At 34.7% G+C, this 26,508-nt stretch overlaps 2 protein-coding genes across 2 annotated transcripts; one reads left to right on the plus strand and one right to left on the minus strand.

The window, feature by feature from the left end:
- The first annotated feature begins 45 nt into the window (after window positions 1–45).
- LOC108965540 (60S ribosomal protein L23) lies at window positions 46–4,903 on the plus strand. The gene is made up of 4 exons (XM_018928033.1): window positions 46–153; window positions 274–357; window positions 416–543; window positions 4,671–4,903. The coding sequence occupies exons 1-4, from the start codon at window positions 141–143 to the stop codon at window positions 4,866–4,868; spliced, it is 423 nt and encodes a 140-aa protein (XP_018783578.1). The 5' UTR covers window positions 46–140; the 3' UTR covers window positions 4,869–4,903.
- Window positions 4,897–21,175, minus strand: LOC108965539 (inactivation-no-after-potential D protein). Its single transcript, XM_018928032.1, has 14 exons — window positions 20,863–21,175; window positions 12,309–12,379; window positions 12,152–12,241; window positions 11,972–12,094; window positions 11,835–11,910; window positions 11,578–11,747; window positions 10,217–10,307; window positions 9,791–10,146; window positions 9,346–9,498; window positions 9,208–9,279; window positions 8,515–8,626; window positions 8,281–8,420; window positions 5,346–5,642; window positions 4,897–5,151 (listed from the first exon to the last, which is right to left on the minus strand). Exons 1-14 carry the CDS (start codon window positions 20,888–20,890, stop codon window positions 4,963–4,965), a joined length of 1,968 nt encoding a protein of 655 aa, XP_018783577.1. The 5' UTR covers window positions 20,891–21,175; the 3' UTR covers window positions 4,897–4,962.
- Window positions 21,176–26,508: the final 5,333 nt, after the last annotated feature.

Here is a 26,508-nt window from a genome sequence, read left to right on the forward strand (position 1 = left end):
TTGGCTGTCAATGCCGCATTCGGATTGAATGTGTGCTATTGGTGTTTTTATTAAATGTCAGATGTGACAATTGGCAGCATTGCTTGCCAATTGACCGCTCTCTTTCTTTTACTTCCTTTTCTTACCGAGCAAGCAGCAAAATGTCGAAGAGAGGTAAAAATAATCCGGAAAAATCGTGAAATTTAACCGAAATATTTATTTTATTATTGTGTACATTTGTTATAAAAATGTGTACTAGTGTATAGTAATCAATATTTCAATTGTGTGTTTTAGGACGTGGTGGTACCGCGGGTGGAAAATTCCGCATCTCACTTGGTCTGCCAGTGGGCGCCGTGATGAACTGCGCTGATAACACAGGTTCGATACCCTTTATTTATTCTGTTTAAATCTCATTAATTTTTAAATTGTACTTTAGGCGCAAAGAATTTGTTTGTAATTGCTGTACATGGTATTCGCGGTCGTTTGAATCGTCTGCCAGCTGCTGGTGTAGGTGATATGTTTGTAGCCACAGTGAAGAAGGGTAAACCTGAGCTAAGAAAGAAAGTAAGTTTTTGGATTAAAGTCACCTTATTAATTGTGTGAATTTGTGTATTTCATTCTATAAGAGTATGCTTGAGAGTTGAGGAAAAGGGTTTAACTTGTAAAGTGAATGACAAGTATTACATATCAATCCAATTAGGCTTAGATTCTCGAAATAATAGTATTTTGAGTCTGTAGAGGAAATTATAAATGATAATATGTTTTGTGTGCATTTTGTAATTTACTCGGAATAATTTTTATCTTACACTTGCGACAATGTTTTGGATTCAACACCGGGTTCGGTAATTAGAGTAGAGTGAATTTTTTTCGAAAATTTTAGATTAGCATCCCCCGATTACAGGGTTATGGATAGGGGCGGTTCTTCAAAGATATATTTATATTTGCCACTGACTAATGGGTTTATGGGATATTTGCGTTTAAAGTTAGAAAATTCAAAAATTTAAAGGGCGTACTTCAATTTATAATACATTTTAAATTTTACATCTGATAACACTCCACTAAATTGTGGCTTGGGGTAAAGTTTAGAATAGCATCCCCGGATTTCGGGGTAAAATGGGTATGTACGGATAGAGGAGGTCCTCTAGATTAAGAAAATGTATATATATAGTTGCCGCTGATTTATGGTTTTTGAGATATTTGCATTTAAAGTTCAAAAATTCAGCTACTAAAAATGCGTGTTTTCCCATTTATAATGAATTTTATGGATATAGTTTTAACTTTTATATCCATTAACGCTTCACTAAATCGTTTCTAACTATTTATTTTATATTAAATGGTGCAAAATTTATTAAACATTTAACTTTGTTCATTAATTTTTGGTCGTACAATAACAAAGGGTTTCATTCCAACTAAAAATCAGTGCTACCTGGCGTTCATATTTTACAGAAGTACCGAAAGAAAACAAATAATAATGACAGGWTATATATATATGTGACCTGGTCTACGGAAAGGGGGCTTAGGTATCTAAAAATCCAAAAATCAATTTTCACTTTTTAGTTGATTCGGATGGAAGATGAGATTTTTAACAGCTGTTTCCCAGAAAACTAGTTTTCGCACGTTAGCTACCTTTTCGTAGACCAGGTCACATATATATTTCCGCATAGAATTCCTTTCTGCATTGGCGGCCTTCGGTCGCGATTCAAAAAATAACCCTCGGTCGGAACAACACCTGGGCGTACTCAGTTCGTGCCGCACTTAAAAAAAAACCCTCAGTCGGACCAACACTCATTTTTTTTGCGTTGAACTAATTTTTGCGTTGGCAGCCTTATTTATCAAGATATTGAAAATTCTGAAAGATTTTACATTACTCATCACACGATAATGAATTTAGTTTTGACGTCGTAATCTTTCTTTTTTATTATTCTTATTCCATTACAAAATATGGTAACACTAATTTTTTGCTTGTTTACAACCACTTTTTTATTTTATGAACAAAAGGATTTTAACTAAAGTTTGATATGGAATTAAAGTTATTTTTGCTCTATTCAATATAAAATAAATGATAAGAAACGAATTGGTGTAGTGTTAGTGGATATAAAAGTATAAAATGTAAGTGTAAAATGCATTATAAATCCGAGAAACACCCATTTTAAATAGTTGATTTTTTGAACTTTAATTGCAAAAGCCATAAGTCAGCGGCAATTATATTTATACATATCCTTGATCTGGAGGACTTCCTCTATCAGTACATACCCATTTTAACACCGAATTGCTGAAGATAACTTTGGCATCACGGGATAAAATGGACATGTGCCTACAGAGGAAGTAACACGCATTTTAAATAGTTGATTATTGAACTTTAAATGGAAGTATCTCAAGAACCATAAGTCAGCGGCAACTATATATACATATATTCTTGATCTGTAGGCTCTCCTCTATCCGTACATACCCATTTTAACCTCGAAATGGGGGGATACTATTCTAATAGCACAAACAGCCAAAAACGTAGACCCGTGGCCCGTGTCAGCGGATACTCAACTTAGATGTGTACAAAAGTATATACATATGTATGCGTATTGAGCAATGGCAACACTGTTCATATGACAACAAACAAAGATGGCTGATTTCTGCGTTTTTACCACGGGCTCAACTTTTGACACATTTTGCTCGCTAAGGAAGGAAAAGGAAGGGAGTACCGTTTTTGGCTGTTTCTGCTATAAATCGCAGGCAATTTTTTTTATAATTTTTGAAAATTTTTTTGGTTTAGCATTGCTTTTATTTTATATCCGGTCATATGATTTTGTTCGGTTAGATAGAGGTCCGAAGACCGTGCTTCAAGTCATTCCTTTGTTTAACATAACACATCATGTGAGTACAGAAAAGCAATTGCAATAACAAGCTTGGCAAATTTCTTTCCACTCATTGTTTCAAAACTACAGGAAAAGACAATAAAGGCAAAGGAAATTAAATTCAAGTCATATTGCAATGTGTGTAATAAAACATTTAAAAATTTTTCCATTATATTTGTGCATATTGTTATTATTTATTATTGACTCATAATATTTAAGTAGTAGTTAATAATAGAAAATATTTTAAACATTTGCTGTAAACATATAATCGGCATGTGCTATTAGGCAATAACGTTAATGTTTTACATGGCATTGCCTTTCAAGCATCTTAAGTTTGTTTGTGTTTTTGGCATTCATTGCTATTCAAGTGCAATGCTCACCTTGCTGTAAATGATATCAAACACGTTAGTACAATATGTCGCTCGTTGTTTCGTTGTAGATATCAAGTGCACTTGCGCAGCAGTCTAATGCCGCCCAATCTACCATGTTATCTATTCGAGATTTGCGTTGGGTTATTATCCTGTTGATTGACCCATACCATGGAAATATCCTTTTTGACTAGGAAGTAGGATAACGCCCAAGAGCATCATTTTATCTGAATCTTTATCCCTCTTAAAGCTTTGGTATATCCAATTCTGGCATTAAAATTTTCAACTGCTTCAAATAATCGCGCTCGTGTTTTATATTCATTTAAAATGAATACAAATTTATTTTCATTAAGTGTTGATAACGCCAATAGGAATGACTAATTGCCATTCGTTTTTGCGCTTTAAAAATAAGATCGATCTTTACTGAACTGAAAAAATTATGTCTCATTAGTTCATAAAATGTGAGCAACTGACAGAAGTTTATCTAAAAATGTTTTGGCAATTTACAGTACCCACTTTTCTGTACAGCACTTATCAAGGACTTTGTTTGTTTAGGTTAGCAAAGATCGGCATTTTTCTTATCTATCTACTAGAAGCTTATCGAAAGTTTGTTTGTGCCTCCTCTTATAGGTTTCCAGCGACCAATTTTTGCAGGATAATATCATTGCTGTTATTAACTCGGCTATAATCGCGTAAGCGGGGTCTACGCCAGTAAAGAAGAAATAATATCATTGTGTAAATAACTTCCAATTGTTGTCTCATATATTTTTTCTGAAATGTATTTTTAATAACTATCCTTTGGTCTATAACTATCTCGGTTTTAAAGGATTAACCATGATTTAAACATCCCATTTGCTCAAATTCGCCCTGGGATAAGAATGTTATAAGGTAATAACACTTGTTTAGCCCAGATCCGAAAATTTGATGTCGGTGTCGGGGTATAAACCGCTTTTTTGACTTCGTTCTCATTTTTTTCAAACAGGTTGTTTCAGGCTCAAAGCAACAAAATGCCGTAAACTTGCTAATATACGCGAAAAACAAAAATTGGAAGAATAACGTTATTGTATGAAGAGAAATGCAAAATTCCTCATATACCATATGTACATTTTTACATAAAGCTAATATATTGTACATCAATCGGACCCATACACTTTCTTGTTTGTACACCTGATGATAGTTCTTATTTCCTTAATAAACATTCGAAGCTAATTATGTTTTAAAATTAAAAACAGAGCTGACACAATTATGTATTTCTGCATAAATTGCGTTCCTTTCAATATGGATTTTTCTTCTTTTCTAAAAGAGTAAAATTGTCACTGTAGACACTTTAATACCGTGTGGTATTAAAAATTGTCCAAATATAATTATTTGGTATATATGGTAATAATAAATGTAAAACGCATTATATGTATTAAAGAGTGTAGGAAATTAAAAAAATATCCTTTTAATAATAATTATAATTTTTTCTTTTAAGGTTATGCCAGCTGTTGTTATCCGACAACGTAAACCATTCAGAAGGAGGGATGGTGTTTTCATATATTTCGAAGATAATGCGGGGGTTATAGTGAATAATAAAGGTGAAATGAAAGGTTCTGCTATCACTGGACCTGTTGCGAAAGAATGTGCTGACTTGTGGCCCCGTATTGCATCTAATGCCAGTTCAATCGCATAATGTTTTAAATAAATGATATGATACCAACTAAAATATATCGCATTGTTTATTTCAATTACATATAAATGTAATATACAAATATTTTTTATTTGAATTATTTTGACGCTTCAGTGCGACATGTAGGTTTAGGTCTTGTAATTTCCAGTGAAATTTTTCCATTGGCTCCTTTGAACAAGGCGTAACATATTTCGAAAGTGCACCCCTCCAAAGAATCGCCATTGAATTTGGTTATGATATCACCACGTTGTAACTTATTATCAATCTCAGCGTAGCCAGAAGGTATCTGAAAACGAGTTGTAAACAGTAAAATTCAATATTTCATATAACTATCCAACATTCTTAAAAATTCTAAGCAACTACATTCTTCCATTCATGGCGTTGTGAATCTGAGTATTTTATAACTTTACTTGATTTGTAATCCAAATTTCTATCATTTATGATTGCATATTTATATTGAGTTTCAGTAAAAAAACTTACAATTTCGGAAATTGTGCAGCCGCGATCATTTGGTGCTAATGAAAGCCCCAAGTCTTTTCCTGGTTTCTTTATAAATTCAACATTGAACTTTTCCACTTCCAACGGGTCAGCTCGGAATACTTGGAATGTTACAACTTTCTCGTACGTTGTGTGGAATATTTGGTGCACTTTTAGCGTCGTCATTTCACTGCAATTCACTGGCTTGCTGTTAACTTCCACTATATGGTCGAAAATATTTAGGCGTTTATCTGCTGCTATCGCTCCATCAGGATAGATGTGGGTTATAATACATCCGGTCTGCAAAATAGAATAGATTAAAATTTAAAGATTAAATAAGGACGATCGGCTGAGTCAGATTAAGGCCGAAAATTAGATACTTTTGCAGTCATTTTTGTCTTTTAAATCAGCCGGAGAAACGTTTATCAATTTATACTCTTGCAACAAGTTGCTACAGAGTATAATGTTGTTGTTGTTTTAACGGAGTATTAATCTCCGTTAGGATGGTAAGAGTTATCCAGGTTGTCGCCGACATCATCCAGCGGGAGGCACAGAAAACGTGCTGTTTCGACGGGGTCGTACCAAAGGGGAAAGGGTGTTAGATGGGTGGGGTTGGTAGGGCATGCAAAGAGGTGGTCAGTATCATGCGGAGACTCTTGCATACAGGACATACGTTGGGTATGTCAGGGTATATTGTGGATAAGTAGGAGTTTAACCTGCTACAATATCCAGAACGCAGCTGCGCTAGGGTCGCCACTTTTCTCGCGGCAACTTGAGCTCTTCGTCTGCGATGGGTGGTGATTTGACTTCAAGAACGCCATTTACTGGAAAGGAGTTAGTGAAGGTGTTGATAGCTCCACTGTGAATGGCGGTCAGGGCCTGTAGGAAGTTAGTTGCGTCCGAAGTCCGGTCGGCGTACTGTTCAATGTCGTCGACGTAGGTAAGAAAAGACCTCTTGATGCGGTCGTTTGGGGAGTGATGGAGCATAGACTATCAAAATTACACCTAAAATCTTAGGATTATTGACAGGCGGAATTTTGACGCCATCGACTGCAATTTTGTGCAGCCGTCGGTTAACACCGCTTGGTTTTGTCTACCGAAAGGTGCAGTGTAAATTTCCGGCAAAATAGCTCGCGGGTCCGAAGAGGCATGACCATTAAATTGAACTTCAATTCGGTCATCATGTCTCTTCGGGTTAGACAAAGCCTTGACAGAAGCCCAAAGTTTACCGGCACTGGTGGAGATGTTGCAGAAATTTAGGTGCTCTATCCATTTCGTCCGCTTATACTTTTTTAAAAATCGTCGAATCTCAAAATTGAGCTCCCTTATTTCTGTTCTTAGTGAATTCTGTGAAGCCGACCCAGTTAGCTTTGTTAAAGCTATCGATGGTGCGGTGTTATGGGGGGCAGACTTCTGCAGCGTGGGGCAATGTACGACTCACTCCACTCATGCGTGGTGCGCAGGCTGGAACACGCCTGGAAGTGACACCAGCCAGTGCAGGGATTGCACTTGACTGATGTGACGTTCCGACGTATGACGGTCTGACACACGAAACAGACTGTGCGAGGAACCAGTTGTTGGTGTGTGGTTCACGCACGAGGAATGGAGCGAGATGAAGGTTTGGGGAGGAACAAGTCAGAGGGGAGCTATGTTGTCCTGAGCTCCTGGCGACCGTGGGGATCCTCTGTTGGCTACTCAGGGTTGCAGATGTGCAGATTGCACAGCAGTAGAGGCTAGCGTCGCAGTATTGCGTTGGCAACATCGGACCAACGTAATTCGTGGTCCACTCCCTATTAGTCTTAAGGCCTGAGCAGGTCGTATGTTGGTTTCATCCTTTGCATGTGTTATACCTCACCGAGGTGGACTCAAAGCCATCACGAGTTAGGAGGATACAGAGCAACTCTGCTGCAAGGCATTGCTCTGATGACATCCGACATTTAACTTTTGCTTAAATAGTGCGCTTCAAGTATGTCACCTTATGACCAAATAATTATGAATAATAAGAGTATGCCTATTCCGTCAAGAATGAGTTGAATCGGATCAATAAGAAAAGAAGAGAAGAAATTTTGCCCCCTTATATCTAATAGAAAGATTTTTGAACTTCCAGTTGACTTTATATCGCATGTATCAGCAAATGTATGAGGTATTTTAATAAAATTGAGGCAGTGTGTTTTCAGGGTGAATTTAACTTACAAACCTTATGCGTCTGAAGATATTTGCCCGCCTTTGATTCCTTGGGAAGATATTGACCGATATGGCTACTAAGACAACCGCGTGCACATATCCGGAATGGACCCGGAGTTTTGTCCAGCAGAGGACTGTCAACTAGGCTACATTCTTAAAAATTTTTTGGAGAATGGTTTATTCCGTTTCAATAACGAAACATCAACTACTAACTCGTTAATGTATATGGCCTATGTATTGGAAACGGATGCGAATATTATCATTTTCAGTAATTGCGGACATAATAGGTATCGACGGGCTTCGAACATTCCTAATCCCACATTAACAAAAACTTTACCTAAATATGGCCATTCCGCGCCTCTTCTAAAATTTTCGAACTGAACTCTGTAAAAGACTGATATCTAGTATACCTAATGTAACAAGTAAATAACAGGTTTAAATGTGTAGCAAATAATATAACGGATTAATGGCATTAATCAGATTTTCAGATGCAGTTCCTCTGTTTCTACCCGTTTGGTCGTTAATTTTACGTCATTAACCTGGAAATTTCGCATGTAAATGGAATATGGTGTGAAAAAGTGGTAGAAAATTTCTGAAATCTTTGTCGCTCAAAGAATGAATGGGTAAATCCGTTAATTTACGAAATCAGTCTTAAATCGTGTCATAGAAAGAGGAGAAATAGTTTTAAGAATACAAAAAGAAGAAAATCTTTGAGCAACTCCACGTATCAGCAATCATGACTTAGAATGCTTACCTTGACATGGTTGTTTTTGCCTCCAACAACTATGACTCCAAGAGGTTTCTTTTCAACTTTCAGTTCAATAAGTATTTTCTTGTTGACTTTGATTTCCGCCACGGAAGGATCCTGTGGTTTTTCAGCTTCTATTTTTGCTTCTGTTTGGATTATAAATGTTACCGGTTTAAATTTTCTTTCTTTAATAACCAAGGTTGGAAGACAATAAAATTTCTGAATGGAAAAAATGCAAACCTTCTTTTTTCTTTTCTGCAGCCTCTTTTTCGGCCTTGAGAGCTTCCTCCGATTTTAGAGTCAACAAAACAAGTGTTACTATACCCTCAGCGCGCCTTATTAGTGCGACGGCCTTAAAATATTGAAAGTATTTGTAAGTTTATAAAGTTTTTTCTGATTTACTTGTATTTCTCTATCTGCAGGTACATATGTATGCATGTATGTATGGCTAACCACGCTGAATATGAGCCAGAAAAATAGCTGAGTTTAAAACATTATACATAATTTTCAAGAATATGTGATTCGTACATACAATATTTCTCAAGTATTCAAGAAAGTTTAAAATTAACTTTACATTGACTCCGCTATGATAATGATATAATACTTAAAATGAAATTTTTTATTATTTTGTTAAGACATATGATCTCATTAAACTTTTATAGCCTAGACTGTATAATATAATATAAATCCTATGGAAAGCCATTAACGTGAGTAAGCTATAGCGACCCAACTGAATAGGAACATAAAAGGGTGAAATCCGCAGTAAGAAAGTGACTTAGCAAGACGGAATCGTTATTTTATTATCAAATGGTTTTTGTCCATTTGACAAGTCATAATGATAATACATATAATATAAATCTTCATTTTTGTAGTGAAATAGAAAAACCACTTTTTTTGCTTCCGATATTTAAAAGCTATTAATTTCAAAAATACCTCATCGTAATTTGATTCCAAAGTGACATCTTTGTTTACAGCTAATAACATATCACCGACTTTTACTCCAGCCTGTAAGGATGTGTATTACTGATTTATTTGTACAAATAAAAAAGATAAGACTAAGCAATATATTACCGCTACTGCATTGGATTCTTCACGCAAATCGGATATGAATATGCCGTTGCCCACTTCGACATGTTTTCCATATATAACCATAATTCCTAAAAATCCTTCCTTTTTAACTTGTACTGAACGGGCATTGGGATATAAATCAAATAAAAACTTGGTCTGCAAAAGATTAAGAAAATAACACGAGTAGATATTATTCAAAAGTTAACACATGCTTATATACATACATATATATATATATGTATATATAAACTGGCTTCACAAACGTTGACTAAAATGTAAGAATAACAAAACCATAACCATGGTAAAACTTTAAGTCATCAGTGATAAGATAAGTTTCACCCTTGTTTCATAATATTTCTTTTGCACAAAGTGTACATGTTTAAACTTTGCTATGATACATTTTAGAAGTCAGTCTGTATTTGAACTATCAGTTTATATTGCCACTTACATCATCGACTTCCTTGGGGAACTTCTTTATGGGCTTTACCGATATACCTTCATCATTGTCTTTTCTGCGTGATGTTACAAGGATAATTCTCTCGGTGTCGATGTTTTTGAATATCACTGAGGCATTCAAATGGCAACGGTTCTGTAAAACATTTCCGTTCACCTCGAGTATCTCATCGCCCGGTTTTATATCCAACGAAGCTAATAGGCCATTGGCATTTATTCCAGCTACAAAGCAAGCCATTTTTCTTCTATCCTTGTGGCCGGCTAAGGCCAATCCTAGTGAGGTATTCGGCGCGCGCGTCACTTCTATTTTCCGCAAATCTTTCATTAAATTATAACGTTTCTTGATTTTCGCTGTGACAATAAAATATTCACATATACATCCAAATCCGAGAAAATCCTAAATAAATATTCATCTTCATACCCATTGTGTATCCGAACTCATCGGGTTGTTCTTTGTCTCGTTCTTTCTCTTGTTTATTGAGTTTGCAATTTCCGGCGGACGCTCGATCAATCTATAATAATTTATTATGTGTAAGTGTTAAATTAAAAATTAAAATGCTAAATCAAACAGCTTTCAATATGGCAACTTGTTGCTAGCTAAGAAGAAATACTTATACAGTCAGGGAGTTTTTGACTAACTCCTAACTAAAGGTGGTGAACTGAGAACTAAATTGAACCAAAGTCACATCGATTGTAAAAAAATACATATTTAAAGACTTTAGTGAAATCTATAAAATTAAAATTCCAACTTTAGAGAAAATATATCTACAATTTTTATACTCTCGCAACAAAGTTGCTAAAGAGAGTATTATAGTTTTGTTCACATAACGGTTGTTTGTAAGCCCTAAAACTAAAAGAGTCAGATATAGGGTTATATATACCAAAGTGATCAGTCTGTCCGTCCGTCCGTGCAAGCTGTAACTTGAGTAAAAATTGAGATATCATGATGAAACTTGGTACACGTATTTCTTGGCTCTATAAGAAGGTTGAGTTCGAAGATGGGCAAATCGGCCCACTGGCACGCCCACAAAATGACGGAAACCGAAAACCTATAAAGTGTCATAACTAAGCCATAAATAAAGATATTAAAATGAAATTTGGCACAAACGATCGCATTAGGGAGGGGCATATTTGTACGTAATTTTTTTGGAAAAGTGGGCGTGGCCCCGCCCCTACTAACTTTTTTGTACATATCTCGAAAACTACTACTATGTCAACCAAACTGTATAGAGTCGTTTCTTTTAGGCATTTCCATATACAGTTCAAAAATGGACGAAATCGGATAATAACCACGCCCACCTCCCATACAAGGGTTGTGTTAAAAATCACTAAAAGTGCGTTAACCGACTAACAAAAAACGTCAGAAACACTAAATTTTATGGAAGAAATGTCAGAAGGAAGCTGCATCCAGGCTTTTTTTAAAAATTGAAAATGGGCGTGGCGTCGCCCACTTATGGACCAAAAACCATATCTCAGGAAGTACTCCACCGATTAAAATTCGGTATATAATATTTTCTTAACACTCTGATGACATGTACCAAATATGGGTGAAATCGGTTCACAACCACGCCTGAAATCTCGATTATCACTTTATCATGCGAGAGTATAAAATGTTCGGTGACACCCGAACTTAGCCCTTCCCTACTTGTTTCAAATGTAAATATTTTCAAAAGAAGCAGTCAATAATAAAATTTAATAGTTCGGAAGAAGTGGTAGCTTCTTTAATTGGAGTAACGAAATGTAATTGTTTCCTGTAAGTCAATTAAGCATGAGTTATATTACCTCATATCCAGATTCTGTTCGAATTCGGCCAGTCATATCTCGTGTGTCCTCGTCATCCTCATCATTGGTTGTAAAATTCGAAGCTGGTTTCTGGCGAATGGAAGCGGAAAACGCGGGATTTCGCGGGGTTTCTTTAGGAGCCGAACTTTTATTCGCCGACATCGGCGGTTCTTAAAGAAATATGATTCCATAATTACTTATTTTCAAATAATTTAAAATAACTTTCGCAAACTTCAAATTTGTAAATGTATACGCACCTGGGGCAAATTTTGCTTTGGCTTGCGCATAACCATTTTCGTTGCGTTGATCACGTTCCGACGTTTTCTTCTCATCCTATTTAATTGCAAAGAAACATTTACGAATCGTTTAGGTGTTATTAAAGACCTAAATATACCTTCCCATAAGTTTGAATTTCTAGATTTATTTTGATGCCAGCATCTTTAATTAGCTCGATAACCGCCTGTTCTGTAGCGTTTCGCACATCCTTATTGTTTAACGACAATATCCGATCTCCCACCTAAAAGTTATCAGTTATCATTCAGTAGGAGATACAACATTTCGATATTACAATCACCTTTAGTTTCCCACACAAGTGGGCAGGGCTGTCTGGGACTATACCTTTTATAAAAATTCCGGACGTTTTCGAGTTTGGTGAGTCTTTAACCTTTTGAAATTAAGATATAAGCAATTGGAGTTAAGTTTATTGGCATTGAAATTGTTCAATTAATCACCTCTCCTCTAACTATACAAATTCCAAATGACTTCTTTCCGGTTTTATCCAAAGTTACTGTGTGAATGTGATCTGAAACAAAAATTATATATTTTTAATTTACATTAAATTAAAAATCTAAAACACCAGGGAGACTGAAAAATTTCTGAGAGAGGGATCCACTAGCATTGAACGAGTTTGATTACGTGTTAGAGCTAAAGTTATAGTTATGAAGATGCCAAGAAATTTGTTCTAGAAATTTTTAAAAGTAAAGGTCTAAATTGCCTGATAGAGCGAGTGAGAACGTTAAATTAATATAAGAGAGAGATGGACTACAGACTGACCCATTCATGAGTTTTACAAGAAATATTATAATAGGCAAGAAGATTATACCAAGCATTTCCCTGAGACTGGCGGGTGTAAGGAGATTTATAAGTTTTATGCGGTTATTATAAGGGGGAATATTTAACATGGAATGCAATGCAAAAAGTAAAAATTGTTTTTAAACTTACTCTAACTTCTCCTGATCTAACTTTACAACTAGGGTTCCAAACCACAGAAGCATACTCTAATATAGGCCTCACTAAAGATGTAAAAAGAATTTTTGTGGTTAGCGGATCTCTAAATTCTTTAGACCAACGTTTACCAAAACTAAGAGCACCTTTAGCTTTAAAAACTGTGGAAAATGCGTGAAGATTAAAAATGAGCTTGGGGTCCAACAAAACTGCATACTTGCTCCAACCGAAATTTTTGTATTACGTATGAAGTAGGGTCAACAGATCTATGTGAAAAGCACTTCGTTTTACATTTTTTAAAGTTCAATGGCCTGTCATTTCTAAAACACCAGAAAATTAGGTTTGAAGTATAGTATATGTTTTAAAAAGTTTTACATCGTCAGCATATAATAAAACTCTTGAATACTTAATAACAGATGATATGTCATTATTAAATAACAAGAACAGAATTGGACCAAGATGTCTACTTTAGGAACGCCTGAAGGAACATTGATTAAGTCAGGAAAAGTATCGTTAAATATAACTTATTGAGTTCTATTACTAATATAAGAAGCAACCCATTTTAGAAATATTGGTTGAAAACCAAGACGATCAAGTTTATTCAAAAGAATTAAATGATTTGCTTTATCAAAAGCTGTAATAAAATCGGTATATATAACATCAGCATGCTTTTCTCCCATAAGTTACTGTAGACTTCCCTCTACGAAAACCGTGCTGAAAACAAGAAATTAGTGAAGAAATCTGACAACTTTGCTTATCCCCAATAGTATTCAATGGATGATTTAAATCCACTCTTATGCAAAGGAATTATAAATGACTTTTTCCATATAGATGGCAATATGCCTTGTTTAAGAGATGCATTAAATATTTTTGTTTATGATTGGTATATGTATTTCGCACATTTTTTAAGAAAGTATGAGAGAATCATATTTATGCCGTAATTATATGACTGTTCTAACATATTTAAATGATATAAGACGTCTGCTTCGGAAATGGTGGGTGCATTAATTACATAAATCGGACATAACTTGTGCTGATGCGGAGCAATTTTTAGAGATTTTGAAGAGTAATTGAACCAAAAAAACATATCAGATATTGTGTGATTGTCACTGGACATACTTGTAGTAGACTTATACTTCATCACGGACGGAAAATAAGAAATCTGGCGTTTGGAGTTGACGAAACCATAGAACAATTTTGGATTACGTATCATATTATTGTTTACTTTGTTTATATAATTTTTATGACATATTTTGTTAAGTTCAGCAAATTGTCGACATAGTTTAGAATATTCTGTATAGTCAAACACTAAACCAGTTTGATTAAAAAGTTTAAAAGCACGAGATTTTCTATTTTTTAATTTACGTAACTCTCTCGAAATCATAAATTAGAACTCATGACTAACAACACATTTCGGAACATATTTTTCAAATAAATTTCAAATAGTTTCTTTGAAATGCGATGCACTAAACTCAATATTGCCACTGTAATCTGGCCAAGTTACATTAGAAAGTTCGCAATTAATCTTCCTAAAATTAGCTTTTGCAAAGTTTGACCGAGAACAAAGGTCTTGATTTTAATTTCCAAAGCAAGATGATACGAGTCCTCAGGCCGAACCAGAGGATCACATCGGACAACAGAGAACATTGAAGCGATATCAACGTAAATCAGATCTAAGGACTTACCAAACTCGTTTGAAATTAAATTAATTTGGTTAAGACCCAACTCCGACAATTTATCTAACAAAAAAAAAAAAAAATTAACGGATACTAATAGGAATGATGTAATCAGCAATAGATTTCCATGATACACACGGTAAATTGAAATATCCCAAATCAATCATGGAATCAGTATTATTAGCCATTATTTATTAAAGAAGTTTGCAGCATATATACAAATAAGTCCGATTGAGGCAGTATATAAGATAAAATTAAGTAGATATGACCACTATTAGCGCAAATATTAGCGGAATATCGACTTCTTCAGAAGGAATTGAAGAATTAACAGCAAACAGGACACCACCTCCTACTATTTGAAATTAAATTTTAGGATGTCACCTTATGTTATCCACTGTGGTATCCGCAGCAAGTCTTGATATGAAAATTGACTCTTTCCGCGGTATTACAACTAAATTTTTATTACCTGACTTATAGTTATTTGGAGGCAGACCCTAAGAAGTTTTTCGCTTACCATGTTCAGTCAAAGTTTTCTCTGTATTCTGGGCAGACGAAACCTTCTCTCCATGAGGACAAGGGGAGAAATATTGTTGAGGTCAATGTTGGGTGGGGGTATTCTTTTTAAAAAAGATGCAATGGTCTCTTCATCAGTTGGACGTTTAGAGGAATGTTTTTGAACATTTCATAGTGAATAAATTTTTCGGTAAGGGTTTAAGTTCACTGCCAATCTCCTTAAAATTAGTGAGCGTCGGCCTAAAGACTTTAAATAACTCAATTTCTGTCGGTCTGTATTTTAGACCAGCGCAAGCACTTACTATTAAGAATAGAATCCAATATCCTGCCTGTCAGTCCCGCACATTTAAGATGGGAAAGCCCGTCACATAGCCAGCAAGAAACAATGAGTTCCACACAAAGTGATCAATTACAGATTGCAATTTGTTACGATGCCACGAAGAGGTCGCGCTAATATCGGTCGGCGTTCTTTTTGGCATCAACATCCATTGGCAGCTCAAAGTAAGGCAAGTCAAGAAGTACTCCCAGGATGTGATTACATACGTGCGGAATTATGGATCGCGGGCTATCAGCAAGCGATCGTCACGATGTCACAGCATGACTATTCAAACAATAGTTACGGTGTTTGATGCACTTTATCTTGAAGCAACGTATATGTGGTGCTGTTAGATGCTAGATGTACTCCTGATCCAGAGAAAGATCCAGTATTATACGAAGTGGTGAAAACCAATATGGTGCATGGACCTTGCGGACACTACAGTCCCACTTCGGGTTGTATGTCTGACAATAAATGCACGAAATGCTGGATAGTGATACTTTTCTTTCGGAAACACAAACTGGAAATGATGAATATCCACTCTATCGGCGTCGCTCACCAGATAACAATGGCAGAACATTCAGCATTTAATTTAGAAGAGTGAGTATTGAAGTTGGCAACACATGGTCGTACTATATTCCCCACTATTGTCTAATTCACATTCAAAACTCATATCAATGTTGAGTATTGAAGTTTGGTGAAATCGATAATTTGTAAGTACGACACCAAAGGAAGTAACATGGCGGGTATTGGTCTTGAACGATACGGTCGATACGTGAACTGCAACAAAGCGCTTTGTATAATATTTACTTTTGCATCTCGCAGTTAGTTTGGAGAATGACCAATGAGTGTATTTCAACCCAGAGAATACAGTACAACCAGTGGAAACACCGCCAGCAACAAAATTAACATTTACGAGTTTTGCTCAACTTGCGTCAGTGATCCGTTTGCGAGAACATTATTCTATTCGGAAATGCCTTGATATTTCAATTGACGGAACATTATAATCACTGGAATTAAACTACGAATGCAAATAAAGATCGCATATTTTCGCGATAATCATTTCGACATAACAGCCTTCAAATCGGCGTCAATTATGGGATATGAACAAAACTAACATTGCCGAAGACATTTTACATCGTATTCGCTAAGAACTGCAAATGGGTCAATTCCATCTGCCGTTTATCAATTCACGAAAGATGAACTCATCACGAATGTTCGGGCATTGGCCAAATTATCGTAACTATGATTCCTTAAGTGCACGCGAAATGTTAGCAGCCAAAAATACCGATGTTGTTGACTTAAACTGGAAGATTCAAAGTCAAATTCCGATAGACTTGTGCTCATACAAATCGATCGATCGTCTTGACAATGAAGACGTCGCCGTAAATTATACAGTGGAATTTCTAAATTCTTTGACTAGGCGTCTCAAAGTAGGATCTGTCGTTATTATGTTTCGCAATCCGCATGCTCCGAAACTGTATAATGGAACCCGACTGATTTTGGCGTTGCTATCGAATACAAGGAGGCAAAATACTTGATTCTACGAATTCCTTTGAGTTGTAGCTATTTGCCATTTCAGTTCAAACGTATTCCGTTTCCAGTGAAAATTGCATTTGAGATGACGATAAACAGGACACAAGGATAGTCGCTAGAAGTGTGTGACATAAATATGGAAATGCTATGTTTTTCACACACAGTCTTTTCTGTACACCGAAACAGAAACCAAAAAATATTGTTTATCAAACTGCGTTACATTAAAAAAAAATGAAATGATAAATTAAACTTTTTTTCATTTCAAAACACATATTTTCACTCAGGACAATGGCTGTGAGGCCAGCTAGTATTAGATAAAAATAGAAAAAAATTAAATAACATAAAAGAGCAATGAAAACAAAATGTTTAAATAAACAAGAAAAAACGTTAACTTCGGTTGCACCGAAGCTAAATAGGTGCATTTATGTTAGTAACTTTTCGTTCAGTTTATATGAAAGCTATATGCTATAGTAATTCGTTCTTAACAATTTTTTTTGTAGATTTTATTGTTACCTTAAGCAGTAATCCATACCAAATTTCGTGAAGATACCACGTCAAATGTTTCCATACAAGAACTTGATTCCGATTGTTCAGTTTGTATGGCAGCTATATGTTATAGTGGTCCGATATTGGCAGTTCCGACAAATGAGCAGCTTCTCGTAGAGCAAATGACGTTTGCAAAATTTCAAAACGATATCTTAAAAACTGAGGGACTAGCTCGTATATATACCGACAGGCTAAATCGACTCAGCTCGACATACTGATCACTTATATATACTTTATGTGGTATCCGACCCTTCCTTCTGGGTGTTACAAACTTTGTGACAAACTTAATATATACCCTGTTCAGGGTATAAAAAATGCGATAAAAATAATTGGTATCAAAGCTTACAACCAATGTAGCGAGCAGTTTGAGATGCACTGTGACTCACGAAAAGTAAGAAACTAGATTATGTTTTTTTACGAAAATATCTAATATTTAAAAAAGTGCTCTAGATGTTATTAATATAATAGCATAATAGTCGAAGCAGTAAAGAACTTCTATGTCATTTCTATGAAAAAATCATTAAGGGGTCAGTAGGGTAATCTGCCCTGTTTTTTGGCATATTTTTTCTAAAATAAAATAGAATTTTTTTCACATATCTTGATCATATAAACAATTTTTTCGGATATCTTGTTTACATATCTTGATCATATAAACAATTTTTTTCGGAGTTTTTTGATGATATCTGTCGGAGAAATGGCTGGGTGAATGAGATGCGTTTTGTCACTGGCTTAAACACAATGGTTGCCGTCCCTACTAGAATTATGAAAAAATTTTGATACGTAAAAAAGTAATTAACGTTTTTTTTTTTTAATTTTTCCCCATTCATGTTTACATAAATGTTGTCATAACTTCTTCTTGATTGGCGTAGTCACGCGTTTAAAGTCCGAGAGCCCCGAACATCGAGCGGTATTATTATTTTTGGACCTTTTTCGAAACCCTAAGATTAGCCCTAAACTCAGTTTTTGAAGAATCATCTTAAATAACATCAAACTTTATTAAAACTTGTTCGTTGATTCACGCACATTTATTTTAAAAGTGAATAAAAATAAGTAAATAAGACTTAATGAAGTTATTGTCCCCGCCGTTTCCATTTGAAATCATATTAAAATTTGTTAACCTTTTAAAATCTGAGTACGGAACTCTTGCTTAGCAAATTTTGACTACACTAATGTGTTTCATTTGACTTTATATATATTTACTTTAATATATCAATGTAGTATTTTTTACATCGAAAATATTTGCGTATTTGACTGTATTTATAATAAGTTATCCAATATCATCCATGATTATTGCGATTATTATTAGTAATGAAAATTTTGCTAAGTAATGGAAACTAGCAAAACTTTTACTTTGTTTCATGACTTTTTACTAAAAGTCAAATACATTGTTCACTAGAAACAACAAATATATAACATATTATTGAATCATAGCACTCAAGACTTCTATCTACAGTTGATGCTTTCGAAAGAAATATCGGAAACTCCTCTTCAAAAATTAAGCGCAGACATTATAAATATTGTCACTAAATTTAGAATTGTTAAGTTATTTCTTGAAGCTGAGGCGGTTCCAGTATTACAAAAAGGTCGTTTTGAAAAATTACTGTTTGAAACAGCAGATGATAATACATATTATGAACTAATATTATATTTTTCTATACATATCACGACTTTCTCAAACTTATGGTAAAGTTCTAGAAATGTAATAAAAAACTGAAATTTGAGAGACTGTTTTAATTAAAACCGATGGCATAAATACACAGTTTAATATTAATTTAATTAATGGCGGTTTGGATCTTTCACATGGGGCTATAGAATTGCTGTGCACATTGCTCGACGTGTGTTCAGTGTCGAACCATGCACGTTTCAATTCATATTGCATATTCTAACAATAGCATACACAGTATTAAGTTTGTCACGTAGTTTGTAAAACCCAGAAGGAAGGGTCGGAGACTCTATATACTTTATATATGTAAATGATCAGCATGTTGAACTGAGTCGATTTAGCCGTGTCCGTCTGTATATATACGAACTAGTCCCTCAGTTTTTAAGATATAGTTTTGAAATTTTGTATACGTAATTTCTCTCTCATACACACTGAACCATCGGATTCAAGTTCTTATATGGAAAACTTTCACATTTAATAAGATACTCGTATATTCACGAAACTTCTACATTTGACGTGGTATCTTCATGAAATTTGGCATGGATTACTGCTTAAGGTAACAATATCATATCCGAAAAAATTGAGATCGGATTACTATAGCATATAGCTTTCATACCAACTGAACACATATTTACTAACATAAATGCACCTGTGAAGGGTATTTAGCTTCGGTGCAACCGAAGTTAACGTTTTTTCTTGTTCTGAGTAAATTTTCTGATCTGAAGGTAGATTGTGGGGAAACGAATCTTCGGTACAAATATCCAAAATGCAGTTGGTGCTTTATCGGTAAGTTGCGATCAAAATACTATATATAAACGCTCGGAAGGCCGAAACCCACCATTGCGTATCCGCCACTGTCTTGATGGATATTAATATATATTTTTTTTAAGAGCTTACATAAACGTTGTCTCCCGGCGAACTATTGAATCTACTAAAAATATGTTTTAAATGTAATGTTTTGTTTAATTTAGAATTGTGATCTACTCATTTTACAGTCGATATTAATTTTTCAAGTTTAAGAATAAATTTTTCGGATTTCCAAAAATTATTTACACTAATAAATCATTGAAAAATATTCCATATATAAAATTTTGAAGAGATAATTATAAATACTACTAAACGAAGAGATCAAGAGATATATGTATGTATTCCCTTATGAAAGTCGTTGAATATTTTTTATTACTTCACTCACTTATTCAGAAAACCGAGGCACTGATTTTTATTTGACAGTCAAGTTGTGGTTCTTTAGGTGCTTCACACAAAGAAAAAACACGATAAAGTTTACTTCAGGCACCAATGGATTTACTAATAGGTATATGAAGAGTTGTTTGTTTGGAAGCGAGGAGTGAATAAGGTTACAATGTCACGGAGGGGGGAAATAATGTCATTACATGTCTTAAATAAAAATCTTAGGTTGAAGTAAATAACATTTAAATGCTAATTGATTCGATGGCCATTTATTTAAGAAATTAAAAACATTAAAGTCCCTTTCAACAGTCTTTACATAATGGCGAGACTGTTGCAAACTAATATTTAATTATTTAATTTACATATTTATATTGTGTTATCAATGTTATATCTTGACAGAATACATTTTGCTACACCGAATTTCCAACAAGACATTGATAATTTTCTCGAAAAATTGTTTAGGTTTGCAGTTCTGTTTTTTTTAATTATTTTAACATTTATAATCAATTCACAGCGTTGTTGTAGTTTGAATTGCTATCTCAAAGTTAACGGTCGTTTTTATTCTCGGATATGTAAAAGGCATTGCAATTAATTTGAGTGCCCACGAACTGAAGGTCACTTACCGCCACTGCCAGAGTTAATTTGCACCATTTTCAAATTTAGTATTCAAGCCTTAGATGTTTTAAAGTTTAGTTACTTTCACCGTAGGGATATTTTTAAAAACATAAGTTCAATAAATAACTCCGATGTGATATTTATGCGCGTATGTACTTGCTGCAACTGTCTTTTCAGTTCATTGTATATAATATACTTGTATAGTGATAACTATTTAGGAATTTAAAGTCGAATAATAGAGGAAAATTTCGAAGAGCTCGCGGACGAGCTCGAACTATCCAAATGAAAATAGCGCCTAAACTGATGTGTAAACCGTTTTGACTGACTAACTAGCTTCGTTTGTCTTGAGTTTTTTATTTCTATGCCTCATACTTGTCGAATATGGAAGGTAACATTAGACGGATATCGATTATTGATTCCGTGGCAGGGCTTAACTGTTAGTTAACTTTGTTCATACAACCGAACGAAGAGCTGTAAAAATACTTTTGTACGAATTTCTTTTTACGGTGAATCTTATGAAATTGCCATCGTTTTCTGATGTTTAACATTTTAATGTTAAATTTCATTGCTACGTACAACATTCATTACGTTTACTTAAATTTACAGAGGCAAATAGACAAGCTATTTGTATTTGGTTTTACGGCGGTGGGAAATCGTTGCGCCACAAAGGAAGCCTTGCAAGTTGAAGCCGACACAACAAAGACGGATCGATATTGATGGCATGCGAATATTTGTGATTCTAAAAAATAACAGAAAATGATATCCCATTACCTTTACACGCCTACTTAAATTATTATGTATTTTTATTTAAAGACATTCAATAAAATATTATTTTAATTCACATACATATACTCAGTTGTAAATTTAAAAGGACAGTTGGGGTATATAATATTAATTTAATTAATTGTAGTGTGTGAATTTAGAAACCCGGTTAAACATGGAATTAGTCAAATAACGAGACCTAACTTTATCTTGATTGGAAATATTGGTTTAGATAATGGTGGATCTGTTGTTAAATTAATTTCCATATATTAGGTGATATATAACAATAGTAATTGTTTACTTTATCCTTGAGATATTTTAATTGTTCTCACTTACATGTCTGGTCTGTATTATTATAGATCAGAATGACGAGACGAATTGAATTCCATGTGAGACATGGTGGGATCGGACTACTGAAATGCTCACGAAAATTAAAATACGAAACTGTAAATTGGTAGAGGACATCAAAGTATGAATGACCAACAACGGATATGTTGGAAAGTAGTATGTGTGCGATACCTCACTAAATGAAAACGTCAGAAGTATTTTCATAGCCAAGATATATGTATCCCTAAGAGTGGGTGTAAAAATTGAACAACGGCCTGGTAGCGCCCACCTTTAAGTGTACATCTCAAAAACTATTTGACTAAAGAAAATGTGCGAAATATGATTTCAACTACGTCAATAGTTTTGAATTTTTTATGACGCTTTCAGTTTGCAGTGCACCAAGTTACCGCAATGAACTATGCACAAAAAGTGTCCTTAAGGTTTGTCACCTCACGTCTGAAAATTGTCGAAATCGGACTAATACTCTTTAAATTCTTCAGTGCCATTGGCCAGCTTTTTATGAAAAGTATCCTTCAATCTGTGAGATATACAAAGTAAAAAGGACTTAAAAAAAAACAGAACAAATGGTTTTTTCGGCAAAATCAATTTATTACATATATTCAAAATAGTCTCCTTCTGTTTCAATATAGCTTTTTGCACGATCCAAAATCATGGCGAACGAGTGTTTTAGCTAGTTGGCCGGTATTGGCCGCCAGTATGTCGGTGCAAGCCTTTTGAATGGTCTCCAGGACTGCATAACGCTTTCCTTTCATGGGTAAATGCATTTTTCCGAAAGGGAAGAAGTCGCACGATGCCATATCAGGTGAATATGCGGAGTGGTTAATGGTTAAAATGTGATTTATGCCCAAATAATCGTTCTTCGAATGTTGGATTCTGAGCAATTTTTGGTCGTCAGTCAATTTGTGTGGAGATGTTCAATTCCATTTACATGAATTTTAATAATGACTTCGGCTGATTTTTGATGAATTTACGCACAGTTTCGATGGAATTTCCCGTGATCATGGTTTTTGATTGCCCCACATGTTGATCGTCATTTTTGTCCTCACGAACACTTTGAAAACGTTGAAACAACTCGTGCATTCATAAAAGTTTTACCAATTTTAAAACAAAATGTAATGTTGGCTCTTTGTTCGAAGCTCATTTTCGTACCGATAACACAAACATAATGACACTTAAAACGCAATAACTTCACTTCCAATCAATGAAATGTCATGAAATTCTCACTGGACAATCGATAAAGATAGCAGATTCTAACGCACCAGTCGACATTAGTGCCACCAGGGGGCACTAAATTCAAAAAGTTTTATTTACTTTGGAACCCACCTTGTATATAATAAAATTCAGAGTTTTTTTTCCGATAATAGTGTCAACTTCCAATTGTATCACATACATCGGTACATATGTCAGATCCTCTGTCGTATGAACTTATAACAAAGCACTCATATACTAACTTAATCGCACACTAACTACAAAATTTAATTTAAATTCTTCTCAGTATCAATACGTATTATGGTACACTTATCTCACTTAAGTAATTTCGTTGTCATCACTATCTTACTAAGTGAAAAATCACCCTTTAAAAATCAATCATATGCGAGTAAGACGGTTTTAAATATTATATTGAGTTAAGAGCGCCTCAAAATTTGGCGTTTTTATTTTTTCAATTTCCGCAGATGGGACAAAATAATAATTGTTGGACATTTAAATTAAAAGCCCCAACATTGAGAGAAATGCAGGATTATCATCCGATTTCGCCAATTTTCACACACACGTGAGCAATGTTGGAATTAGTCCTATACAAATTTAGGTGATATAGCTATACATTAAACTTATTAGGAGGTGGGGCCACGTCTTCTTTTTAAAAAAAATCCAAACTTCAAATGCCTCCCTTATTGGGATTCGTTGCGTAAAATTTTAGTTCATTATCTTAATTTACGGCTAGTTATTGCACTTTATACGTTTTCGAATAATGATTAATTCAAAACCACTCCCACTCTCCATGTTACGGGTTTGCTAAAATCTTTTGAAAGTGCTATAAATAATGAGATAGTAAGGAAGAGCTTTTCAGGAGCTCGTGGGCGTGGCAGGCATTTAGGGGAAAACCCTAACCTCGGGACCTACTCGACCAAATTCAATCAAATTGCAAAAGGATAAAATATTCGTTAATTTTATTGATTTCATTAAAAAAGAAGAAATTACATACAGCGAGTGTCAGTCACATAAAATCGTACACATCAGTAAAATTGATAAAATGCTGAATAGGACGGTATTTAAACTTTTAAAAATTAAATACCAAGTCGTAGTAGGTTGTTTAATATTTGAACTTTTTATCTAACCATATAAACAAAATAAATTCCGAAGGTAACTTTATCAAAAACAAGTAAGGAAGGGCTAAGTTCGGGTGTCACCGAACATTTTATACTCTCACATGACAAGCTTCATCAAGATATCTCAATTTTTACTCAAGTTATAGCTTGCACGGACGGACGGACGGACAGACAGACATCCGGATTTCAACTATACTCGTCACCCTGATCACTTTGGTATATGTAACCATATATCTGACGATATACCGTGTCTGCGCAAAGTTTTATTCCGTTATCATCATTGGTCCCTAATGTATATATTAAACACAGAAGGCATCAGATGGAATTCAAAATAGCGTTATATTGGAAGAAGGTGTGGTTGTGAACCGATTTCACCCATATTTCGTAAGTCCTAAAACTAAAAGAGTCAGATATAGGGTTATATATACCAAAGTGATCAGGGTGACGAGTAGAGTTGAAATCCGGATGTCTGTCTGTCCGTCCGTCCGTCCGTGCAAGCTGTAACTTGAGTAAAAATTGAAACATCATGATGAGAAATACGTGTATTCTTGGCTCCATAAGAAGGTTAAGTTCGAAGTTGGGCAAAATCGGCCCACTGCCACGCCCACAAAATGGCGAAATGCGAAAACTTATAAAGTGTCATAACTAAGTCATAAATAAAGATATTAAAGTGAAATTTGGCACAAAGGACCGCATTAGGGAGAAGCATATATGGACGCCCCGCCCCCTACTAAGTGTTTTGTACATATCTCGAAAACTACTATAGCTATGTCAACCAAACTCTATAGAGTCGTTTCCTTCAGGCATTTCGATATACAGTTGAAAAATGGAAGAAATCTGATAATAACCACGCCCACCTCCCATACAAAGGTCATGTTGAAAATCACTAAAAGTGCCTTAACCGACTAACAAAAAACTTCAGAAACACTAAATTTTACGGAAGAAATGGCAGAAGGAAGCTGCACCCAGGCTTTTTTTTTTAATTGAAAACGCTATTTTGAATTCCATCTGATGCCTTCTCTGTATAATATATATTTACATTAGGAACCAATGATGATAGCGGGATAAAACTTTACACAAATACGGTATTTGAGCTGAGGTATCCCTTGTGGAAAAATTGTCGTGATCGGACTATCACTTTTTAAGGTCCTTGATATCGAACACGAAGAACTCAGTGGCTTACCTAACCTAACCTAATTTTTCACCGAAAATATCGGTAAATCTCTCAGATATTTTCATGTAATTCAGAGGGCATAATTTTTATACTCTCGCAATAAAGTTGGTAATAACGGTATATATCGCACATACCAAAGTGATCAGGGTGAGGAGTATAGTTGAAATCCGGATGTCTAGCTATCCGTCCGTGCAAGCTGTAACTTGAGTAAAAATTTAGATATCTTGATGAAATTTGTCATGCGAGAGTATAAAATGTTCGGTGATACCCGAACTTGGCCCTTCCTTACTTGTTTCGTATAGGATGATACAGACACCAAGGCTTCGGGGGCAGACAAAGTTCGTAAGTACAAAGCACAACCGTTGCGCAAATGACTTATTATACAATAACGAAATGGTACAAAATATGCTATAGCCTTTTAAACTTAACGATTTAACGGTTGTTTGTTCAATCATATATGTAGTAATAATAATAATAGCAGTGGCGGTTCCTAAGGGATTTTAGGAATCAAACTTAAATTTTAATTAAAATTCAAAAGAATTTACGAATATTAAACATTTTCTGGAAGGGAAGTTTTTTAGTAGAAACGACCCGCCACTGAGTAATAGATACCGAGTTATCTAAAATTAAAATTTCAAAATGGTGGGAAGGATTTATTTCAGAACATTGGACTTGGATCACTGTCTGTGTAACCTACCGCTAGTCTAATTATGTTCATCTCTTACTTAGTGGAGAGATAATTTATTAATTAGGTTTTAATTAGTTATTATTCTAACAACGTCGAGAACTTTTCTAAACACAAATACAATAAAAAATAAATTTATTAGCTCCGTAATTTTAAAGAATAGCAAACTTCCCTTATCGTGCGACTTTTTCAACCTACTTCTGGAGAAAATTGTTCGAGTTGCAGAACTAAATAGAGAAGGTATCATCTTCCATAAGAGTGTACAGCTGCTGGCGTATGCCGATGATATTGATATCAGGAAATATCTCCTGTTATCAAACAAACATTCTCGACTTTGCTTCCATGTCACCAGCATTAA

The sequence above is a fragment of the Bactrocera latifrons genome, unplaced genomic scaffold, assembly GCF_001853355.1.
Source record: "Bactrocera latifrons isolate USDA-ARS-PBARC rearing strain unplaced genomic scaffold, ASM185335v1 scaffold_141, whole genome shotgun sequence".
Classification (NCBI taxonomy): domain Eukaryota; kingdom Metazoa; phylum Arthropoda; class Insecta; order Diptera; family Tephritidae; genus Bactrocera; species Bactrocera latifrons.